The sequence below is a fragment of the Topomyia yanbarensis genome, chromosome 2, assembly GCF_030247195.1.
Source record: "Topomyia yanbarensis strain Yona2022 chromosome 2, ASM3024719v1, whole genome shotgun sequence".
NCBI lineage: Eukaryota > Metazoa > Arthropoda > Insecta > Diptera > Culicidae > Topomyia > Topomyia yanbarensis.
Genome location: NC_080671.1, coordinates 296,584,617 through 296,608,465, shown reverse-complemented (window position 1 = coordinate 296,608,465; position 23,849 = coordinate 296,584,617). Strand labels below are relative to the sequence as shown.

The 23,849-nt window shown below is 38.1% G+C and overlaps 2 protein-coding genes across 2 annotated transcripts in view; one reads left to right on the top strand and one right to left on the bottom strand.

Annotated features, from left to right (window-relative positions):
* On the bottom strand, nucleotides 1-4,042 carry LOC131680466 (uncharacterized). The gene is made up of 3 exons (XM_058961177.1): nucleotides 3,854-4,042; nucleotides 3,115-3,640; nucleotides 1-613 (listed from the first exon to the last, which is right to left on the bottom strand). Exons 1-3 carry the CDS (start codon nucleotides 4,040-4,042, stop codon nucleotides 567-569), a joined length of 762 nt encoding a protein of 253 aa, XP_058817160.1. The 3' UTR covers nucleotides 1-566.
* A 9,028-nt stretch (nucleotides 4,043-13,070) lies between these two features.
* The window catches only part of LOC131683309 (aldehyde dehydrogenase, mitochondrial), a 49,911-nt gene continuing 39,132 nt past the window's right edge, over nucleotides 13,071-23,849 (top strand). The window contains exon 1 of the mRNA XM_058965161.1: nucleotides 13,071-13,186. The gene's annotated coding sequence lies outside the window, so the exon portion shown is untranslated. The remainder of the gene's footprint in view (nucleotides 13,187-23,849) is intronic.

The following is a 23,849-nucleotide window of genomic DNA, read 5'->3' as shown; positions in this document are numbered from 1 at the left end:
CAGACAGGGTTGTAGTACTGGGTGGTCACCACAGTTCTTCCCCCTTTAGTCCAAATTATTGTACATCGATAATGGCGAAACTTCACTGCCATATATATAATTTAATTCACGGAAAAACTTAACTACCGTTACGATTCAGAAAACGACAAAACTTCACTGCCGCAAAACTAATATTTTCTTTTTTTATTGTAGTAAACGAAATCAGGATCTTCTAGACGACGCTTCGTCCTATTCGAACGACGCAAACAAATAGGTTCACGGCTTAAACTCGCTGATGGATTCGTACTATTCGATTGCAGCCACTGTAGCGCAGACGTGCCTTCCTGGGGGTCCACTACCCTGTTGCCAGGCGGTAAACTATTTCTCTCCGAATCACCATCGTCCGAATCACAAACCATTGGTTGATCGTTAGGTGAACCTCTATAAATGAATGAATCTGCTGCGAAACCATAAAAATCGCTAGCTTCGTCGTCAATGTCCTCTTGTTGATCATCCTCCCCCTTCTTTTTCGTGTTGGGCTGCTCGCAAAAATTAAAGCTCGGCTCTTCTTGCGACTGCCAAATAATTTAAGCTGATTGCGGTGCGCCAGGTACACCCGACCTCCAACGGAAACCTGAAATGTATTTAGAGAAATACGTCTTAAAAATTTAGCTTCAAGCCATCGTCTAATATCGGTTGTTCTAAAATTTTTATAATAAATCGAATTCCCTGGGCGTAAAGAGTCAATCCAGTCCCGGGTTCGATGTTGTACTTTGGTATCATCGTTATGTACAGGCATATTCACAACTTTCTGCTTCGTCATATTATTCCTAAAACTATTTCTAGGGTGGATTAAATCCAACAACGTCTTAGACTTAAAACTAAACAGCCTATTGGACGGAAACGAACCATCTTCCAAACATGTGTACCTATAACTAAACAAAAAGTACGAAACTAAGTCTTCCGTACTCGATCCTGCCATTTCCGGATCCAACAAAAATTTCTTCAAACCTTCTTTCACCAATCTTACCATACGCTCAGCTTGTCCATTACTTGATAGGTTATATGGTGGACTTTTCATCACTTGTATGCTGTGCTTCTGAAAGAAATCAATTAATTCTTTAGAATTAAATGGAAGCCCACCGTCCTTAACAATTACGTCCGGTAACCCAAACCTCGCAAAAACGCTGATAAACTTTGACTTTACCCTCCTGGCTTTAGTACCAAATTTCATGTACTCTACTTCAAGCCATTTTGAAAAACTGTCAACAATCACCAGGAAGGTTTTCTTGTCGAAATGAAAAAAATCCGCATGAATGCGACTAAACGGTTTTGTTGTAGGAATCCAGTTAGAGTGAGGAACTGGCTTAGAAACAGCATTCATTTGGCAACACACACTGCATGATTTGACAAAATTCTCTATGTCACTATTCATGCCATACCAATAAACTGCCTTTCTTCCCATCTGCTTGATCTTAGTTATTCCGGAATGGTTTTTGTGTAAGAGCTTCAGGATCTGCTTTTGTAAACTTGCAGGTATAACGACACGCTCCTGATACAACAAACACCCTTCTATTACTTCCAAATCCTGGTGTTGTGCGTAAACATCTAACAACTTACGATCCATCCTCTGTGGCCAACCATGTTTCATGTAATAAACTATCTGTTGCAAAAACTTGTCTTTTTTTGCTTCATTTGCAATCAAAACATGATCCACCGGGAAGTCATCGGAAACATTTATACTTTTGATGAATTCTCTTTGTAAAGAAGCTGGTACATTTTCAGGTAGAGGAAATCGTGAGCAAAAATCTGCATTGCCCATTTTCGTTGACGGTCTGTAAACAATGTCAAAATCATAGATATTTAGTTCAAGTACATATCGCTGCAGACGTGTCACAAACATTGTATTCTTGCCTTCTTTGCCAAAAATACCAATCAAAGGCTTGTGGTCAGTATACACAGTAAACTTCTTGCCAAACAGAAATTTGTGAAACTTTTTAATGGTGTTCACAACTGGTAAAGCTTCCAAGTGCAAAATTGGGTAGGATTTTTGGGCATTCGTTAAACTGAAGGAGGTACAACTTATTGGCATCTCTTCTCCTTTGATTTGGTGTGCGATTACTCCTCCTAAACCATAGCTGCTAGCATCCGTTATAACGACAACGGGCATACTAGGATCATAAAACTCTAAAAGCTTTGGGCTCAACAAAGCTTGCTTACAGTCTTGAAAAACTCTGCTACATTCAGAGTTCCAGACAAACTTGACATCTTTTCTGAGTAGATGATACAAACAGTAAAGGCGGGCGGACAGATTGGGCAGAAATTTACAGTAGTAGTTAACTAAACCCAAAAATGCCTTCAGTTCAGAAACGTTATTTAGAACCTTGGCTTTCCGAATTGTCTCGACCTTTTCCGGAGATGGTAACAAACTTCTGTCACTCAAAACATGACCCAGAAATGGCAAACTTGAAACAAACCACTTGCATTTTTGTAAATTAACTTTAATGTTGACTTTAGACAAACGCTCCAAAACCAAATTAAGCTTTCGTTCACAGTCGGCTTTGTCCTTGCCTGCTATTAAAACATCATCTACATAACAGCAAACTCCATCGATACCTTTCAAAACTTGATCCATGATCCGTTGAAATATAGCTGCACTAGAAGAAGCACCTTGTGGCAAACGATTATAAGTAAACAAACCTTTGATTGTATAATTCACCATTATTTTTCTGGATCGTCTTGACAATAATAATTGTGTGTACGCACCGGCCAGATCTAAAGAACAAAAAACTTTGGCACTAGCCAATGAGGCAAACAAATCTTGTGTTAGTGGGAGAGGGTAAGTATCGGGAATCAAAACTTTATTGATGGAAACTTTACAATCAATGACCATCCTAATACCACCGTCTTTTTTCACCACAACTATTACCGGAGATGCCCATTCACTTGCATCTATTCGCGTTATGACGCCATCTTTTTCTAAACTATCTAAATGTTCCAAAACTTTGTCCTTTAACCTGAAAGGAACGTCGTAAGCACGTTTAAATATCGGCGTATGCTCTTTTAGAACTAAATCAGCCTCAAACCCATTTATTGGCGTTGATAAAGACTTATCAAAAACATTGGCAAACTTACTTTGTATCTCTGCAACGATCTGATCTGGTGAAACCGACAGTTGATTAATATTGTTTCCGAAAGCCTTCTTCCAATCTGGAACAAACACATCCAACCAATCTCGTCCCAGTAATGGAGTGAAACCACTGCCGTTTCGCAAAACAATTAGGTCAACAGTCTTTGTGCGTCCATTCAGCTCGACCTTAACCTCAATCTGTCCTTCAACCTTCAAACGGCTTCCATTGATCACTGCTAACTTCTTGTCGCATCTTTGTAGCGGAATATGATCGAAATCTCCCTCGTACATCTCCAAACTGATTACGGAAACTGCAGCGCCACAATCAACTTCCATTTTCAACCTCAAACCGTCAACATAAATGTTGCGAAAACATGGTTCGTTAATTCTGTTGATTGATGAGATTAGCATACAATCCATCACGTCATCCGAAACAGATCTGTTTAAACGACGTCTCAAACTTTTCTGATACTCAGTCATCTTGGGCTTTTCTGCAGGAGAATCGACAAACTTGACCGTCTTACTCTTGTTCTTCAAGTCATAACAAAAACGACGCATGTGACCTTTTCTACGACAGAAGTTGCAAAACAAAGTCTTTGTCCTGGGTGAAGAACGATTCCTGCGATCAAATGAATCAGAACGGCTTCTGCTTCTCTTTCTGGCCGGCTCTCGACTTCTTCCCCGTGAGCGATCTCGGGAAACTTCGAAGCTGTCACGCCTTCCTAGTCTGTTCAAAACGCTTACAAGATTGGAATCGCCAGAGATCAGTTTAGCTCTCGCTCCTGCTAATTCTCTGTTTGCGATGAGTTTCTCCGCTTTAGCCAGCGTTAAATCCTCTTCATCGAATAAACGCTGCTGCAAGTCCTTGTCGCTACTACCGCAAACCAATTTATCGCGAATCGCCATGTCCTTAAACTCTCCGAAATGACACATCTCTGCCTGGAGCTTAACAGCGAGTATAAAATCTTCCGCGCTCTCACTCGGACCTTGGACACGTTGGTAAAACTTGTAACGTTGAATCAAATCACTTTCCGTTTTACCATACCGCTTCCTGAGAGCGCCCGTAATTTCCTTGATAGACACGGTCTTTAAATCCCTTCCGGGAAAAAGAAGCTTCAGCTCACTGTACACTTCTCTACTGCAAGTAGCCAAAAACGACACTTTTTAATCTTCCTCACTGGTCACTTTATGATGCGCAAACACCCAATCCAGTTGCTCCAGAAACTGCGCAAACGGAATCGTTCCGGGAATGAACGGTTCAATTTGATTCACCAACGGCATACTTGACATAGTGAGATATAAACAAAATAGTGGAAAAGAAACAAATATAAAAAATAGTTTAATTTTTCTTTTAAATGCACAAAACTGAAATATATTTTTTTTACAGTGCATGCGGGAAGATCGAATAAAAACAAACTAAATTCGACTACTACCCAAACAAACAAGTTGTTCTGCAGAATAAATACGCGATAAACAATAAACTTTACAAGTCTGTTTTGTGCGAGAACGGTATGAGCAGCAACAAGCATAAGCTAGAGCATAAGTAAATATTGCAGAACCAAACGGTGAACCATGGTCGCTAACGAAAGAATTTTTGTCGTTGCGCAACTAACGTATGTTGCAAGCAAATTCGGGTGCTGCACGTATACTGGTAGTAGTACGTAAAACAAAACCAGAACAAAAATGGTTTTCTGGTAGACAAAATCACTGTTAAAACAAAATTAAGCGCAATTTCTTTTGTGTGCTAAACAAGAAAAATGCCTTTAAATTACACTTAAACATGCACTTAAACATTAGTTCTGAAAACAAAATGTGCAAAAACTTACGTGATCGTTTACCAAACCTACGGCAAAACAAACCAGATAAAAAATCTCTTGCGCGGGATTCGCAGAAAACTTTTTTCCTTCACAAGGATCCAAACGTTGATATCTGCCAGAAAAACCAGGGGAAAACACCGTAATTCTCCGCTTAGACACTTCCACACCGCCAGCAACGGAATAAACTAAATGTAGCCGTTGAAAACACTTGGCGGGGTTACACTTTTCCTTCTAATATGTTCTTAGGAACTGCACTCACTTCCAGCTAACAAAACGCCGGGAAACCTCCAAACACTTTCGGCACCTCTGGAAAACTTAACTCCCGGAATAGAAACACTGCCGAAAACAACTTTTCACGCGAAAAACTGCGATTTAATCTTCGTCGCCACTGATATATCAAACTATCGTGAGGGAAGGTGATATATAAATTCAATAAAAACTGCAAGGTGTACACAGTACGATAGTCGATGTAAAACTGTCTATTCAATTCTTTATCTCTGAAAGCTGAACCAGCCAGCTGTTCAGACAGGGTTGTAGTACTGGGTGGTCACCACAGAAATAATTTATAGAATCAAACATGCACAATTCTTTTGCGTGCAGTGATCATTGGCTACTACGTGGTTTCGGAAGAGGTTGTAAGTCGAGCCAGAAGCTCATAGGATTGATTGAGTAGAATATCATACAGCCTTGTGATATTTTCATAAATTTTTAAATTTGAAAAAAATTGTTCTAGGGTCGGAGATGAGACCCTCTGGAATCAGGTCATACCTGTTCCGGGGACCTTTAGCTACAACGTGGCCAAATATCAAGTGCCAACAAGCGGTCTGAGCCAAGCTATTGGCGATTCTACGTTGAAACCGCTCGCAGATAGCGCTGGGAGGAAAGTGTTGTTGATTTTATTCTGTTCTGTCATAGTGCATATATTTTCTGTAAACATTGGTAAAAAGTGACTTTTAAACAATCAATTTGTTGATAATTGTTTATGAAAATGGAGGAAAATCATCATTTTATCAGATGATGAGTAAACATCTTGCGAAAAGAGTGTAAAACATAGTGGTTTCTAATATTATTCGCAGAGCTATATGCGCGCTGTTTCGAAATGTAATTTGTTGAGCACCGTAGCCGCCGCAACAGCATTTCCCGTTCGTCCTAAGTTAAGCTAAACCTTCATGAGATGGTGTAAATTCATGAAACTCTCCAGATCACGCGAGGAAAGAATATATCCGGCTAATAGGAAAGTGTCAGCTTTGTATCATGCACAGCCGATCCTTCTCTCCGATAGTCTTCACTGAATCTCCTACGTAGTTCAAAATATAAAGGAGTTTGACATTGGTGCTGATTGGGTCTCGGTTTCGAGTTGGAACTTTATTTATGGAACGATTTTTTTATAACCACAATAATACCCCGATTACATTTCGAAGAAATGTATGAGTGAAATAGTTGCAAATTGCTGTAATTTCAGAATAATCGCAAATAAAACTAAATTTCTTACTCGTTTCATTCATGCTTTGGCAGTGGTAAGCTTTTTCCGAGAAGATAATGAAGATTTTGTTGTAAGCTACGACTCACTTACGGGTGGAAAAAAGCAAACTGTATCACTTTGTCAGTTCATGAGCTGAATCATAGGTGTCGCATGACTAATTTTGGCTTTGTCGCAAATCGCCAATAAGCTCATAGGTTTGATTGAGTAGGATATCATACAGCCTTGTGATATTTTCATAATTTTTTAAATTTGAAAAAAATTGTTCTAGGGTCGGAGATGAGACCCTCTGGAATCAGGTCATACCTGTTCCGGGGACCTTTAGCTACAACGTGGCCAAATATCAAGTGCCAACAAGCGGTCTGAGCCAAGTTATAAGCTCATAGGTTTGATTGAGTAGGATATACAGCCTTGTGATATTTTCATAAATTTTTAAATTTGAAAAAAATAGTTCTTGGGTCGGAGATGAGACCCTCTGGAATCAGGTCATACCTGTTCCGGGGACCTTTAGCTACAACGTAGCCAAATATCAAGTGCCAACAAGCGGTCTGAGCCAAGTTATAAGCTCATACGTTTGATTGAGTAGGATATCATACAGCCTTGTGATATTTTCATAAATTTTTAAATTTGAAAAAAAATGTTCTAGGGTTGGAGATGAGACCCTCTGGAATCAGATCATACCTATTCCGGGGACCTTTAGCTACAACGTGGCCAAATATCAAGTGCCAACAAGCGGTCTGAGCCAAGTTATAAGCTCATAGGTTTGATTGAGTAGGACATCATACAGCCTTGTGATATTTTCATAATTTTTTAAATTTGAAAAAAATTGTTCTAGGGTCGGAGATGAGACCCTCTGGAATCAGGTCATACCTGTTCCGGGGACCTTTAGCTACAACGTGGCCAAATATCAAGTGCCAACAAGCGGTCTGAGCCAAGTTATAAGCTCATAGGTTTGATTGAGTAGGATATCATACAGCCTTGTGATATTTTCATAAATTTTTAAATTTAAAAAAAAATAGTTCTTGGGTCGGAGATGAGACCCTCTGGAATCAGGTCATACCTGTTCCGGGGACCTTTAGCTACAACGTAGCCAAATATCAAGTGCCAACAAGCGGTCTGAGCCAAGTTATAAGCTCATACGTTTGATTGAGTAGGATATCATACAGCCTTGTGATATTTTCATAAATTTTTAAATTTGAAAAAAAATGTTCTAGGGTTGGAGATGAGACCCTCTGGAATCAGATCATACCTGTTCCGGGGACCTTTAGCTACAACGTGGCCAAATATCAAGTGCCAACAAGCGGTCTGAGCCAAGTTATAAGCTCATAGGTTTGATTGAGTAGGACATCATACAGCCTTGTGATATTTTCGTAAATTTTTAAATTTGAAAAAAAATGTTCTAGGGTTGGAGATGAGACCCTCTGGAATCAGATCATACCTGTTCCGGGGACCTTTAGCTACAACGTGGCCAAATATCAAGTGCCAACAAGCGGTCTGAGCCAAGTTATAAGCTCATAGGTTTGATTGAGTAGGACATCATACAGCCTTGTGATATTTTCATAAATTTTTAAATTTGAAAAAAAATGTTCTAGGGTCGGAGATGAGACCCTCATACCTGTTCCGGGGACCTTTAGCTACAACGTGGCCAAATATCAAGTGCCAACAAGCGGTCTGAGCCAAGTTATAAGCTCATAGTTTTGATTGAGTAGGACATCATACAGCCTTGTGATATTTTCATAAATTTTTAAATTTGAAAAAAAATGTTCTAGGGTTGGAGATGAGACCCTCTGGAATCAGATCATACCTGTTCCGGGGACCTTTAGCTACAACGTGGCCAAATATCAAGTGCCAACAAGCGGTCTGAGCCAAGTTATAAGCTCATAGGTTTGATTGAGTAGGACATCATACAGCCTTGTGATATTTTCATAAATTTTTAAATTTGAAAAAAAATGTTCTAGGGTCGGAGATGAGACCCTCATACCTGTTCCGGGGACCTTTAGCTACAACGTGGCCAAATATCAAGTGCCAACAAGCGGTCTGAGCCAAGTTATAAGCTCATAGTTTTGATTGAGTAGGACATCATACAGCCTTGTGATATTTTCATAAATTTTTAAATTTGAAAAAAAATGTTCTAGGGTTGGAGATGAGACCCTCTGGAATCAGATCATACCTGTTCCGGGGACCTTTAGCTACAACGTGGCCAAATATCAAGTGCCAACAAGCGGTCTGAGCCAAGTTATAAGCTCATAGGTTTGATTGAGTAGGATATAATACAGCCTTGTGATATTTTCATAAATTTTTAAATTTGAAAAAATAGTTCTAGGGTCGGAGATGAGACCCTCTGGAATCAGGTCATACCTGTTCCGGGGACCTTTAGCTACAACGTGGCCAAATATCAAGTGCCAACAAGCGGTCTGAGCCAAGTTATAAGCTCATAGGTTTGATTGAGTAGGATATAATACAGCCTTGTGATATTTTCATAAATTTTTAAATTTGAAAAAATAGTTCTAGGGTCGGAGATGAGACCCTCTGGAATCAGGTCATACCTGTTCCGGGGACCTTTAGCTACAACGTGGCCAAATATCAAGTGCCAACAAGCGGTCTGAGCCAAGTTATAAGCTCATAGGTTTGATTGAGTAGGACATCATACCACAGACTAACAGACATAACATTATGAGGGAATTCCTTCAAAAAACATCGATCCGACAATTTTCCCAGAACACTAGCTCCACCTTTTATTCACAGTCCCAATCACTCATTTACTGGTGGGTTACTCCTCAGGTTTGGGAACAATTTTTCACTAGTGGTCTATCCCCCATATGCTTGTTCGTGTCAGTGGCGCCATAATTTCAAATGTGGCCACAGTCCCAACTACAAATATGTTTAAAATGACCGTTAAAGCTGGCGAAGCTTTGTTTTTGAGTGTTATGTCTGTGATCATACTGCCTTGTGATATTTTCATAAATTTTTAAATTTGAAAAAAAAATGTTCTAGGGTTGGAGATGAGACCCTCTGGAATCAGGTCATACCTGTTCCGGGGACCTTGAGCTACAACGTGGGCAAATATCAAGTGCCAAAAAGCGGTCTGAGTCAAATTATAAGCTCATAGGTTTGATTGAGTAGGATATCATACAGCCCTGTGATATTTTCATAAATTTTTAAATTTGAAAAAAATTGTTCTTCGCGGTATCCGGTGAGGCCGCGATACACTCGAAATACACAATACGTATACGATCCTGTATGCGATTCTACGACATACGAGTACGTCTTACCAGTACCACATGAACAGCGCCAGCCTCCCCATATGGCGCGCCCTGCAGCTCCGATGGCATCAGCTCCGATGGTTCCAGCTCCGATGACACCGCTAAACGCGCATGTGCAGTGCCAGCAAAATGCGGCGGCTGGCCCAAGCGCTAGCGGAACTACGACGCAAAATAAATCTACTTAGAGTATAGAGTAGACAACATGACAAACACTAATGCTGATTTCGGTTTTAGATTCGAGTCGCTCTAATATTTACAAAGTCCATATAAAATGACAGTTCAGAGCGAACCTAGAGCGACTCTGATCTAAAAACGAAATCAGCATAAAACTGATACTGAAACTGAACGAACTGATACAATAAAATAAGTGTATGTTTTAAACAATGTATGTGCCAAAGAGAGCAACTAACGTTTTGTTGAAGTTAAACGAATATATTGTTGGTTTGTAACGAAGGAATCAGTTTGATATAAACAAATTCCAACTTTCTTTAACGTAGAAATTCAACAAAACGTTTCGTTGTTTCAAACAAGTCTTATTCTTCTGCGTGTAATTAACAAAAGAAAAACTCCCTCTGTGTATGTTCACACTAGAAAGATTCACCATGTTATGATAATTCGCAATAAGAAAAACATATTCGGCAGTGCCTATAATGGGATAAGTTTGAAAAAAAAAAAATAATTTTATTGTCATCACGTGCAATAAAAGTGTCATTACTAAGTAATGACATGACTGGAATTGCATGGAAATTCCGTCATTACCTTACACGATCATAAATAGTGACATTACTGGTCAGTAATGACATTACTAGCGCCTCGTGTGAGGGACTCGCCTCGTTGTTTAGGGCCCCTTACGAGGCGCTGGTAATGTCATTACTTAGCAGTAATGTCACTTTTAGTGACCGTGTAAGGCGAGTAATGGTGGAATTCGCATACAATTTCAATAATGTCATTACTTAGTAATGACACTTTTATTACGCGAGTGTAAGGGCACCTTTTCATCGTTCCATCATTCCCATGTGTTCCCATGACGTTTGTTGTTTTTTGCACCAACTTCAGAAAGTGCAAGTTTTTCTTCCGCAGACTTCGACAGTAAATACTGTTAAAAATTTGTGTTCTCAGCCTCCGGAATTGCTGGTAAGTAAATTGCACAATTCTAATCATGTTTGACTATTTATCTCGCAAGATTTTCAGCTCATGCTGCTTTTTTTTTAAATTTTATTTTATACAGACAAGGATCTGGCTGGTGAAGTTAACGAGCTGCGTTTGAAACCGGACGATTTCATACCGATCAAACTGATTGGTCGCGGTTGTTTTGTTGAAATCCAACTGGTGCACCATAAAAAGTCCAAGCAGGTGAAAAGGTGAAGTACTAAATAATTACCCGTTCGGATACAGCTTTTTTCTGAAAAGAGCGCTGCGTAATGGCTCATGCCAACAGCAACGAGAAAGAACTTACCATGCTTAAACACAACTGCCGGGAGATGCAACGAATGGCCGATAGTGAACAAGACGGTCGACGAAAGACCGAGAATATGCTGCTAGAGACGAAGCCACGACTAGAGGAGGAGAAAAGTAAACGCACCCGCGAAATGAACAACAACCAGCAGTGTAATGATAAAATTAACATGCTAGAAAATATTATATTCTTATATATTCTTCTTAATGAAAATTAACGATGAAAAGTCTACTTGTTCAATAATGAAAAAATAATTAGAATCGGTCAACAAACCATTGAAATATGGCCTTTTGAAGTAAACATTCCGACTTTTATCCATTTTTTTAATTTACACATTATATTTAACGTTTGGTAGACAACTCTATTTTCATATTTTTAAGTGTACCATATAAATAACACCTTTTGTACATTATATTTATGTAATTAAATGGTCAGGTTTTCCTTTAAAAGCCGCGGTACGTATAAACGATCTAAACAGTCAATGGACAAACATGGATTCACGCTTGAAGTCTGGTAGAAAACCCATCTATGACCGCATACCACATCCAAACCGTTATAAATTTCGATTCCGTCAATGAAATATTTTCAAACTTGCAGGAGATATACTTGATTACTATATCTTTCGAATGCCATGTACTAAATAAGCAGACAAATTTTTTTTTGTTTGTAGAGATAGGACCAAACCCGTGGGTGTTTGCTGGTAGCCTTATGAAACGTGTCATAAAACTTCAAATTGCAATTTCTCTCGAATCCCTCGATGGATCATTTTGAAATTCACTGAGAAGATGCTTGGATACTGTATGTTTAAATGCCGTATGACAAATTTATGGTCATTTTTTTGTTAATAACGGTTTTAGGAACACCGTGATGCACTTTCGATCCGGAATACATTTGCCGTACGGTTGAATTATTTCTACTTAATAACGGGGCGTTTCGAGCTATTTCAACCGGTAGTCGCTGCTCAATCAAACCTATGAGCTTATAACTTGGCTCAGACCGCTTGTTGGCACTTGATATTTGGCCACGTTGTAGCTAAAGGTCTCCGGAACAAGTATGACCTGATTCCAGAGGGTCTCATCCCCGACCCTAGAACAATTTTTTTCAGATTTAAAAATTTATGAAAATATCACTGTTGTATAACAGTAATTTGAGTAAACGTTACCCTCCAATTGGGTAAATAAGCTTTAGAATGTTTTGATCGGAATCGATCAAAACGATCCGAGTAAAACAAGAATATGATAATAGTCAAATACATGAGACTGGCAGGTCTCTTTCGAATCACGACTTCATAGTGAATAGAAATGTTTAAATTTACTGTGCTAAAAGAAAAACCCTAAAGTGAAAGTTATACTCACCGTAAAATCCTGTGACTTACCTGGTTATAGCTGACGACTTACCTGCTGTGGCTGGTCCGATGCTCCCTGCTGCGACTTGGTCCGGTCTCCGCTGGCTGATCCGACTGTTAGATACCCGTTGAGGAGTTGGGGACATTTTCGGTCTGTCCAAGGACAAAATATATTAACTGGCGACGAGGATTTTAGGATTGCGCGATAAGTGATAGCGGCCATTGCGCTAAATTTCTTTCCTTTTTTATGCGTTTGGAAAGATTTTCAGTGCATTAACCATTTCGTGAAGAAATTTTAGTCGAACAATGTGCGGCATATGACAGAATAGGGAATAGGGTGACCAACTTCGTTTATGTATCGGAAAAAGTGGAAAATAATTATTAAAGTGGAAAAAGCGACAAATAATTTAATAAACTGGAGAAGGTGAAAACTATTTTAACGAAGATTCTAACAAGTGACATTATTTAATAAAAGGTCTTTTGTGTTTTTTTTATTAAGGAGCAATCTTTGCTTCAACATTTTAAAAATTTGTATTGACGATTGTCCTAATTCTTTTGTTTCATTGTATCCTGGAGTATTGTTTCGGCTGGTCTTGGAGATAATCAACGGCACCCGAGCCTAGAATAGAAAACAAAGGATACTGACGCCAACGAAGAAAAGTGTTTCCATCTCAAAGATTAAAGGACGCATTTCCCTTTTCCGGTAAAGATTTCCGGTGAGTTTTTCGTTTTTTTTTATTTCTTTTAAATTGCAATCTGAGCTAATAGTGATCTTTTTTGCTCAAATTTCATATTTTTGATAAATGTTTTCCCCATTTTTTTATTGAATTATTTGTGTCAATTTTATCTGGCTACCCTATTAACTTTGCATTTCATTAAAACAAGATAAAATGTCTCAATCTTTTTCCACTACCATCGACCCTTACAGAAAGGGCACGTCTTTCAGCCATTGGGCTGAGAGACTAGATTTCTTTTTTTTTTTGGCTAATAAACCAGCAGAAGCCGATCGCAAGGCGCATTTTATTACGCTTAGTGGCCCGTTTATCTACGCCGAGTTGAAACTGTTGTTTCCGACCGGCAGTTTAACTGACATTCCTTTGGTGACGATGGTGGAAAAATTTAAAATGCGCATAGATAAAACTGCCTCTGGTGTATGCCAGAGAATTTCATTTAACCAACGTGTACAAAATGTAGATGAGTCGGCGGAAGATTTTCTGCTCAAATTAAAACTACAAGCCGAACTTTGTGCGTACGGCGTGTTCAAGGACACGGCAATACATGACCGTCTTCTGGCAGGGTTGAGAGATGTTCCCCTGAAGCAAAAAATTTTAAGCGATGCTGACCAGACGTTAGAGGCAGCGGAAAACATTCTTAGAACATGGGAAGCGGCAAAAAATAACGTCCAAAGTTTAACTGAGAATACATTGTCGTTAGGTCAGGTCGCTGCGATGTCGGAGCACAGTCCAGCAGGAAAAGTTATTAATAGATTGGCTAGGGTATACAATCCCAACGATCAGAATAGGAGACCAGTTAAAGAAAGGCTGGGTTTTCAGCCAAATTTAAAAAAATTACATTTTGGCCATTTAGAAATGAATACACCTCAGAAAGATTTGGGGATTCCAGGGTTTGCGATTTTTGCAGCGTAGCTGGTCACATTAAACGACGTTGTTTCAAACTGAAAGGTTTGAAGAGGGAGGCGGTTAAATTAGTAGAACAAACGAAGCCAAGTACGTCTGGAACTCAGCACATTAACGATTTGATGAGGACGGATGATTCCGATAGCGATTCGGGTGAAGGTAATTTAGATTGCATGAATGTGACGTCTATCAATAAAATTAATGAACCATGTCTTATTTCGGTTAAAATCGAGGGTAAACAAGTAGAAATGGAGGTTGACTGTGGTTCCTCTGTTTCGGTAATTAGTAAAACACAGTATTTTTCGCTTTTTAATTTACCTTTGAAGAAATCTTCAAAGCAATTGGTTGTTGTAAATGGAGCCAAGCTGATTATAGTTGGAGAGGTTCAAGTCAGGGTTGACTTTAGGCAAAGTCAGGAAACTTTGAAGCTTCTGGTGCTAAATTGCACAAATAATTTTATTCCTCTCTTTGGTAGACCATGGCTGGATGCTTTTATTCCCAGCTGGAGAACATTTTTCTCCGAATTTTTTTCGGTAAATAGCCTGACTTATAGCAACAGTGATACAATTGTCACTGAAATTAAGCAAAAATTTGGACCTTTATTTAAAAAAGATTTTTCGACACCAATTTTAGGATATGAAGCAGACTTGGCGCTGAAAGCAGATAAGCCGATTTTTAAAAAAGCGTATGACGTTCCCTATCGTTTAAAGGATAAAGTTTTTGAATATTTAGATAAACTGGAGAGGGAGAAAGTAATTACCCCAATTCAAACTAGTGAATGGGCGTCTCCAGTAATTGTTGTAGCAAAGAAAAATGATCAAATCAGACTTGTAATAGATTGCAAGGTTTCTGTAAATAAAGTAATTGTACCAAACACCTATCCATTACCCACAGCTCAAGATTTATTTGCTGGTTTGGCTGGTTGTAAGGTTTTTTGTGCGCTAGATTTGGAAGGTGCATATACCCAGCTGTCGCTTTCAAAAAAATCGAGAAAATTTATGTTGATAAATACAGTTAATGGGTTATTTACTTGCAACAGGTTGCCACAAGGGGCATCATCTAGTGCGTCCATTTTTCAGCAGGTAATGGACCAGGTTTTGAAAGGTTTAGATTATGTATATTGTTATTTGGACGACGTATTAATTGCGGGTACTAGTGTAGAAGATTGCAAACAGAAGCTTTTTGAAGTTTTGAAAAGACTTTCTGAAGCTAATATTAAAATAAATTTTGACAAGTGTAAATTTTTTGTTACAGAGCTTCCATATCTAGGACATACTATTAGTAAAGACGGGTTAATGCCTTGTTCTGACAAAATTGCTACAATTCAATGCGCTAAAATTCCAAAAAATGTAACTGAGTTGAAATCCTTTTAGGACTTATAAATTATTATAATAAATTCATTCCTCATCTATCTTCAAAGTTGTATTTTTTATACAATCTTCTGAAGAATAATGTAAAGTTTATTTGGGATGATAATTGCAACAAAGCTTTTGAGGAAAGTAAACAATCTTTGTTGAAGGCAAATATTTTGGAGTTTTATGACCCAAACAAGCCCATTGTAATAGTTTCGGATGCTTCGGGTTATGGATTAGGTGGGGAATTGCTCATATTGTTGACGAGGTTGAAAAACCAATTTGTTTTACGTCATTTTCCCTGAATTTGGCGCAAAAAAAATATCCTATTCTTCACCTAGAAGCTTTAGCATTAGTATCTACAGTTAAAAAATTCCATAAATATCTTTATGGAAATTTTTTTTATGTGTTTACAGACCACAAGCCTTTAGTAGGGATTTTCGGAAAAGATTATAAACATTCCATTTATGTTACGAGATTGCAAAGATATATTTTAGAACTTTCTATTTCTAATTTTGAGATTAAATATAGGCCGTCAACTCAAATGGGTAACGCGGATTTCTGTTCACGATTTCCATTAGAGCAGATGGTTCCTAGCGAATACGATAAAGAGTATATAAAAAGCATACATGTTGGTAACGATTTGCCTATTGACTATAAAAGCATTGCTTTAGCAACAAAAACTGCAGCAAATTTTCACACACATAAAATATGGTTGGCCTAAACGTTTGGACAAGCGTTTTGCTGATATAATCTCCAACCAACAAGACTTAGAAATTTTTGATGAATGTTTGCTTTTTAAAGACAGAGTTATTATACCAAAAGCTATGCAAAGCAATGTTTTGAAACTTCTGCATGCCAATCATAGTGGTATAGTTAAAATGAAACAATTAGCAAGGCATTTCATATATTGGTTTGGCATAAATGCGGATATTGAAAAATTTGTCTCGAGTTGTGATGCTTGCAACGGTATGGCAATAGTTCCCAAACCTAAAATTCAATCTCAATGGATTCCTACTACAAGACCTTTCAGTCGAGTGCATATAGACTTCTTCTTTTTCCAACACTACACTTTTTAATTATGGTAGATAGTTTCTCAAAGTGGGTGGAAATTGAGTGGATGAAGAAAGGGACAGATGCAGGTAATACTTTAAAAAAAACTTGTGGCATATTTTGCTCGGTTTGGTTTACCTGATGTGTTAGTTTTGGACGGAGGTCCTCCCTTCAATTTACATACTTTTACAAGTTTTCTTGAAAGACAAGGTATCAAAGTGTACAAGAGTCCTCCGTACAATCCGGCTAGCAATGGTTGGCAACCATTGGCGGAGAGACTGGTAAGAACAGTCAAAGAAGTATTGAAAAAGTTTCTACTTGAACCGGAAATAAGTGAATTGAATCTTGAGGATCAAATTAATTTGTTTTTATTTAATTATCGTAATTGTTGCTCGACAGGTGATGGACAATTTCCATCGGAGAGAATCTTCTCTTTTACGCCTAAGACACTAATCGATCTAATTAACCCAAAGAAGAGTTATAAACAATACTTAACACCACTAACAAAGCACGAACCACCTGCACGACTGGATGATGAGGTTGATTCAAGGAAAACAGTTGCTATAAATGTAGTAGATCCTTTGAATGATATGATGGCTGGTGACGAGGTGTGGTATAAAAACCACAATCCTCAAAACCATGCTCGATGGATTAAAGTAATTTTTCTAAGACAAGTTTCTAAAAACGTCTTTCTGGTGGAAATTGGAAACGTTCGAACAAACGCTTACAGAACGCAGCTTAGGACGATCAGAGCGGACTCGATTGATCGCCCAAATGTAAGATTCTCGGTGGAGGTGGCCGGGACCGCGGGAAGCAGCCTTGATGTCGATGACGAAGACAAAGATGGTTTCAACGGTTTCCCGGATGAATGTCCGGGACGCGGAATTAAAAGAAAAAAAGATGAATTTACAAACTCCCCTAGGAGATCGAAAATAATAACATTTGCAAAATCCTTTCGAGATTTTGTATGTAGTTAGTTTTTTATTTTTTTATTTTTTGAAAATTGAATTAAAAAAAAAATATGAATTGTAAATATTGTTTAAACTAAAAGGGGAAGAGCTGTTGTAGGGTAACTGTGCCCTAATTCATCTTAGCACCTCTATTCATCCCACCCATTTGAACATATTAGTTAGAGCAATGTCTGCTTTCTCTATTCAACGCATTAGCTCAAATGGTAGAATGAATAAGGGTGCGTTGTACTCGACTTTTCGCTTCGCTCTAACGCGAGTATTTTACATTTTCCAAGCCAGATTTTTTACTGATCTGCTTCTTAAGAACGAAGCAAAGATGTTGATGTCTATTTAAGAGCAATCCAACCAGTGAGGGCTGATTAATTAGCGAAATAGTGTGACATCGTGACTAATGAGATGAATAAGGGCACGTCTACGCTATAACAGTAATTTAAGTAAACGTTACCCTCCAATTGGGTAAATAAGCTTTAGAGTGTTTTGATCGGAATCGATCAAAACGATCAGAGTAAAACAAGAATATGATAAAAGTCAAATACACGAGACTGGCAGATCTCTTTCGAATCACGACTTCATAGTGAATAGAAGTGTTTAAATTTACTGTGCTAAAAGAAAAACCCTAAAGTGAAAGTTATACTCACCGTAAAATCCTGTGACTTACCTGGTTATAGCTGATGACTTACCTGCTGTGGCTGGTCCGATTCTCCCTGCTGCGACTTGGTCCGGTCTCCGCTGGCTGATCCGACTGTTGGATTCCCGTTGAGGAGTTGGGGACATTTTCGGTCTGTCCAAGGACAAAATATATTAATCACAAGGCTGTATGATATCCTACTCAATCAAACCTATGAGCATATAACTTGGCTCAGACCGCTTGTTGGCACTTGATATTTGGCCACGTTGTAGCTAAAGGTCCCCGGAACAGGTATGACCTGATTCCAGAGGGTCTCATCTCCGACCCTAGAACAATTTTTTTCAAATTTAAAAATTTATGAAAATATCACAAGGCTGTATGATATCCTACTCAATCAAACCTATGAGCTTATAACTTGGCTCAGACCGCTTGTTGGCACTTGATATTTGGCCACGTTGTAGCTAAAGGTCCCCGGAACAGGTATGACCTGATTCCAGAGGGTCTCATCTCCGACCCTAGAACAATTTTTTTCAAATTTAAAAATTTATGAAAATATCACAAGGCTGTATGATATCCTACTCAATCAAACCTATGAGCTTAGCTCAGACCGCTTGTTGGCACTTGATATTTGGCCACGTTGTAGCTAAAGGTCCCCGGAACAGGTATGACCTGATTCCAGAGGGTCTCATCTCCGACCCTAGAACAATTTTTTTCAAATTTAACAATTTATGAAAATATCACAAGGCTGTATGATATCCTACTCAATCAAACGTATGAGCTTATAACTTGGCTCAGACCGCTTGTTGGCACTTTATATTTGGCCACATTGTAGCTAAAGGTCCCCGGAACAGGTATGACCTGATTCCAGAGGGTCTCATCTCCGACCCTAGAACAATTTTTTTTTAATTTAAAAATTTATGAAAATATCACAAGGCTGTATGATGTCCTACTCAATCAAACCTATGAGCTTATAACTTGGCTCAGACCGCTTGTTGGTACTTGATATTTGGCCACGTTGTAGCTAAAGGTCCCCGGAACAGGTATGACCTGATTCCAGAGGGTCTCATCTCCGACCCTAGAACAATTTTTTTCAAATTTAAAAATTTATGAAAATATCACAAGGCTGTATGATATCCTACTCAATCAAACCTATGAGCTTATAACTTGGCTCAGACCGCTTGTTGGCACTTGATATTTGGCCACGTTGTAGCTAAAGGTCCCCGGAACAGGTATGACTTGATTCCAGAGGGTCTCATCTCCGACCCTAGAACAATTTTTTTCAAATTTAAAAATTTATGAAAATATCACAAGGCTGTATGATGTCCTACTCAATTAAACCTATGAGCTTATAACTTGGCTCAGACCGCTTGTTGGCACTTGATATTTGGCCACGTTGTAGCTAAAGGTCCCCGGAACAGGTATGACCTGATTCCAGAGGGTCTCATCTCCGACCCTAGAACAATTTTTTTCAAATTTAAAAATTTATGAGAATATCACAAGGCTGTATGATGTCCTACTCAATCAAACCTATGAGCTTATAACTTGGCTCAGACCGCTTGTTGGCACTTGATATTTGGCCACGTTGTAGCTAAAGGCCCCCGGAACAGGTATGACCTGATTCCAGAGGGTTTCATCTCCGACCCTAGAACATTTTTTTTCAAATTTAAAAATTTATGAGAATATCACAAGGCTGTATGATGTCCTACTCAATCAAACCTATGAGCTTATAACTTGGCTCGGACCGCTTCTTGGAACTTGATATTTGGCCACGTTGTAGCTAAAGGTCCCTGGAACAGGTGTGACCTGATTCCAGAGGGTCTCATCTCCGACCCTAGAACAATTTTTTTCAAATTTAAAAATTTATGAAAATATCACAAGGCTGTATGATATCCTACTCAATCAAACCTATGAGCTTCTAGCTTGACTTACAACCTCATCCGAAACCACGTAGTAGCCAATGGTCACTGGAATAGATATTACATTATTCCAGATACCCATGATAAATCCTTAAATCCTTATCTCCTTAGGAACGGTCTTTTTAAAGCTATTAACGTTCAAATTTAGTGTACACCAAATTCTTTTTTTGCACGGGGGATGCGTTCCGTGCAAAAAAAATCCGTGTTATTTCGAGAAACCGTGTAAAAAAAATCCGTGCTATTTCGAGAAACCGTGCAAAAAAAATCCGTGCTATTTCGAGAAACCGTGTAAAAAAATCCGTGCTATTTTGGGAAACCGTGCAAAAAAAATCCGTGTTATTTTGAGAAACCGTGCAAAAAAAATCCGTGCTATTTTGAAAAACCGTGCAAAAAAAATCCGTGTTATTTTGAGAAACCGTGTAAAAAAATCTGATTTTTTTTATTAACAGCTATTTGGTTATCGTATTTAACAATGAATACTGTTGGACATTTTAAATGCACAAGGGGGCTGTCAATGCGCCCAGTAGAAGTTTTTTAATTTTTCGAGGAGGTTTTTTTTAGAAAAATGTAAGTTTTTTTATTCGTTAAAAGAAGTTATTGTCCGTTGAAAAGCAATAGTTAAAATGGTAAAATGTTTCAACTATTTAGAGTTTGTTAACTTTTTGTAGATTACACTGTGCTACAGCGATTTTAAATTTTTAAAATTAACGAGTATAGCAAATGCGATACAAAGTAATGTACACACGAAATTTTGAAGCAAAAAAAATTTTTTTGGGGCCTTTGCCACAACAGCGTTGTCATTTTCAGCCGATTTTCGGTTTTGTAACATTTTTTGAACGAAGAAAACTAGACCTTTCGAACAGTATGCGGTCATATACAGTTTGGTAAGAAACATTGTTCGATTCTGGGACAACAATATAAAAATTGTCATTTTTGCGATTTTTCATGTAAATGGTTATCTTCTCATTAAAAGAATTTTCATGAAAAGTAAAAAAAAATATTTTGATACAAAGACTCTCTTGCGCAATTGAAATATCAGAAATTGTCAATTTTCACGGCCTATTGATTGGCTTTTACTTAATTAAATACTCTTTCCTGATAAGAGGCAGCATTTGCCATTTTGCAATGTTGACAGACCCCTTCTTTGCAATTAAAATTTCCAAAACTGCACTTTGATGAAAAATTCTTTCCTGAAAAGCTGAAAATTCGCTATTTTACACTTAGCGAATCTAGTTTTTTTAACGACTGCAACCTGTGCCTGGGTGGATATCGGTCCGTCCCGCGAGGCAAACTTTGCAAAATCGAACGAAATGGCGACTATCTGCCAATTAAACACCGATCTTTAGGAGGACGATAAAGTTTTGTGCATGTGTGTCTCAAAAAGTGTGATGTTCTATAATTTGTATAATTCTGAAAAATTTTCTCTTGTCAGTGCGTTTGAGTCATCTATATCTATACTAAACCAATTTAGAATTAGAATCGCCTTTTGTCTTGTTCCTATTCTTTTCTTTCGTCTCCTAGGTCTGAAGCGGATCAATCGACTATTAATAAATATGATAAAAGATGCCAGCAGTATTGGCCCTTATTCGCAAATACTTTATTCACTACAACTGTGCTATATTGCTTCTCGATCTTATAACAGAATTTGAAAATCGCTGTTCTAAATAGACGATATTGGTAGTTGTTATGATGTACCAATAAGCTAGAGTAGTGACAATATTTTTAAGTTCCATAGATACAATCTCCCTTAATTGGATACTTCAGAGTTATTCGCATCTGCTCTCGGAGACCACCAATCCTCCAAACGACTCAATTTGCTCGAACCGAATGCACATTTATACCACTGAGCATTCAACTCGAACATATCACACCGAGGAAGCGATTTGTTATTTCCAAGAACCAAAGCTCGAGTAAAACAATCAAAATTCTCGTAGGTGCTAGTCCTGCACATCTTCTTGGAACCAGCTAACATATCCAAGCTCGACAGCTAGCAGAAGTCACATATATCTCCACCCAAGCGAAGTGATCAATTCACTTGTAAGGACCACTCATCCACAAACCAGTCATGAACACATTCGTACCAACGAGAATGGATCATACCAGACGAAGGCCACAGGTCCAGCACTAACTTGTCCCATCTCAGTAAAAAAATAGACTTGTGCCTGTACCTAACTCTTTGAAAGCTCTATTCAATCAGAGATCACTAATTGGTTGGTAAAAGGAAACATCAGTCGTTATCTACTTAGACCAAACAATACGTATTGCTTTTTTTTCCCTTTTTATTAACGACTTATAGTGAGTCAATCTTTTTCCTTTTTTACATTGTAACGACATATAATTAGCAAGGGACTGGAAGGTGAAGTATTTTTCAAATATTAAGAGCCATAGTACTCAAGGGAGAGCAAGGATTTGAAGTAAGAAAGTTTAGAAAAGCGTGGAGTAGGGTCAATGAACAAGCTTAGAGTTTCCCGGTTACTTAGCTTTTTGTCTTCTGCAGCGCAGTAGTCAGGATCTTTTGGCATTAAATGCGAATCACCTGAGTCTGCGGCATGTCCGGACAAGCGTAAAGTCAATTTAATGACCTATGCTGTCGGAGCCGACGTGCGTATCCCTGCATATTAAAATCTCCGCTATCAGTTTCTAGCTTATCAAACTGAACAAAGAAAATTAATATACTTTGTGCAGTGGCACTACCCGGGGGAACTTGGCCATATACCAATTGCTCCATTGCCAATGCGATGTGATATATGAACCGGAATATTATTTGATGATATCTAAAAAGCATACAATCCTATAAAAACCATTGCCCAACATTATTGATTTTCAACTACCATAACTTGAATTTTGAATAACAACTCATTTCCTAAAATTGAAAAACACGCGATTTTTACACATTGGCAGATCATCCTCATTTGCATTGCAAATATCCAATGCCATTTATTTTCAGCTGCCGTTACTAAATGCCTATTATTTTTTTTGCCCGGTTTCTCGAAATAGCACGGATTTTTTTTGCACGGTTTCTCGAAATAACACGGATTTTTTTTGCACGGTTTCTCAAAATAACACGGATTTTTTTTGCACGGTTTCTCAAAATAACACGGATTTTTTTGCACGGATTCTCGAAATAACACGGATTTTTTTTACACGGTTCTCGAAATAGCACGGATTTTTTTGCACGGTTTTTTTCACGGGATGATCAAATCATTAAACTTGTATATCGAAATAGATATTTTATACATAAAAACCGTATTATTTTGCAAATCCGTGCAAAAAAAACCGTGCAAAAAAAGTGCGTGCAAAAACAGAATCCGGTGTATTCTTCTTTCCTTCATTCATAGTAGAAATCTCTTAACATTTTCCTGGCATTGTAGAACTAGATTACGACACATACCTTTCTACAATAACTTAAAAGCCAGAACGATTGTAACTCCCAAGTAGATGGCACAGAGAGCATCATAACATCAGAGTGCCAATAATTATCCGAAATGCTTTGCTAATCTAAGAGGCTTTCCCTTTCATCACTGACATGTGAAATGTACTTCAAAATATATTTATAAAAAAAACTATTACTCTGCTCAGTCTGCTGTCTGGGACTTTGCATCTCCTATACATTATTGGAGTATTCGGATGATGTCATTCGTTTAAAATTTTATTTTGTTCAGATTGAACAATAATCATTAAATACATACAAATCTATTAAAACTTTATTGCAAACCATCCTTAGGTGTATTTTGTTAAGATTGTTCAATAATTATTAAATACATAAAACGCTATTAATATTTTACTGCAAGCCATCTTTAGATCTAGGGTGCATTTCCGCGG

Coding starts and splice junctions, on each gene's coding strand:
- LOC131680466 (XM_058961177.1), bottom strand. CDS start 4,042: ATGTGTCATTTCGGAGAGTTTAAGGACATGGCGATTCGCGATAAATTG. Junction 3,641..3,853: donor TCTCTGGCGATTCCAATCTT/GTAAGCGTTTTG, acceptor TATGACTTGAAG/AACAAGAGTAAGACGGTCAA. Junction 614..3,114: donor GATCGTTGCAGAGATACAAA/GTAAGTTTGCCA, acceptor AATACATTTCAG/GTTTCCGTTGGAGGTCGGGT.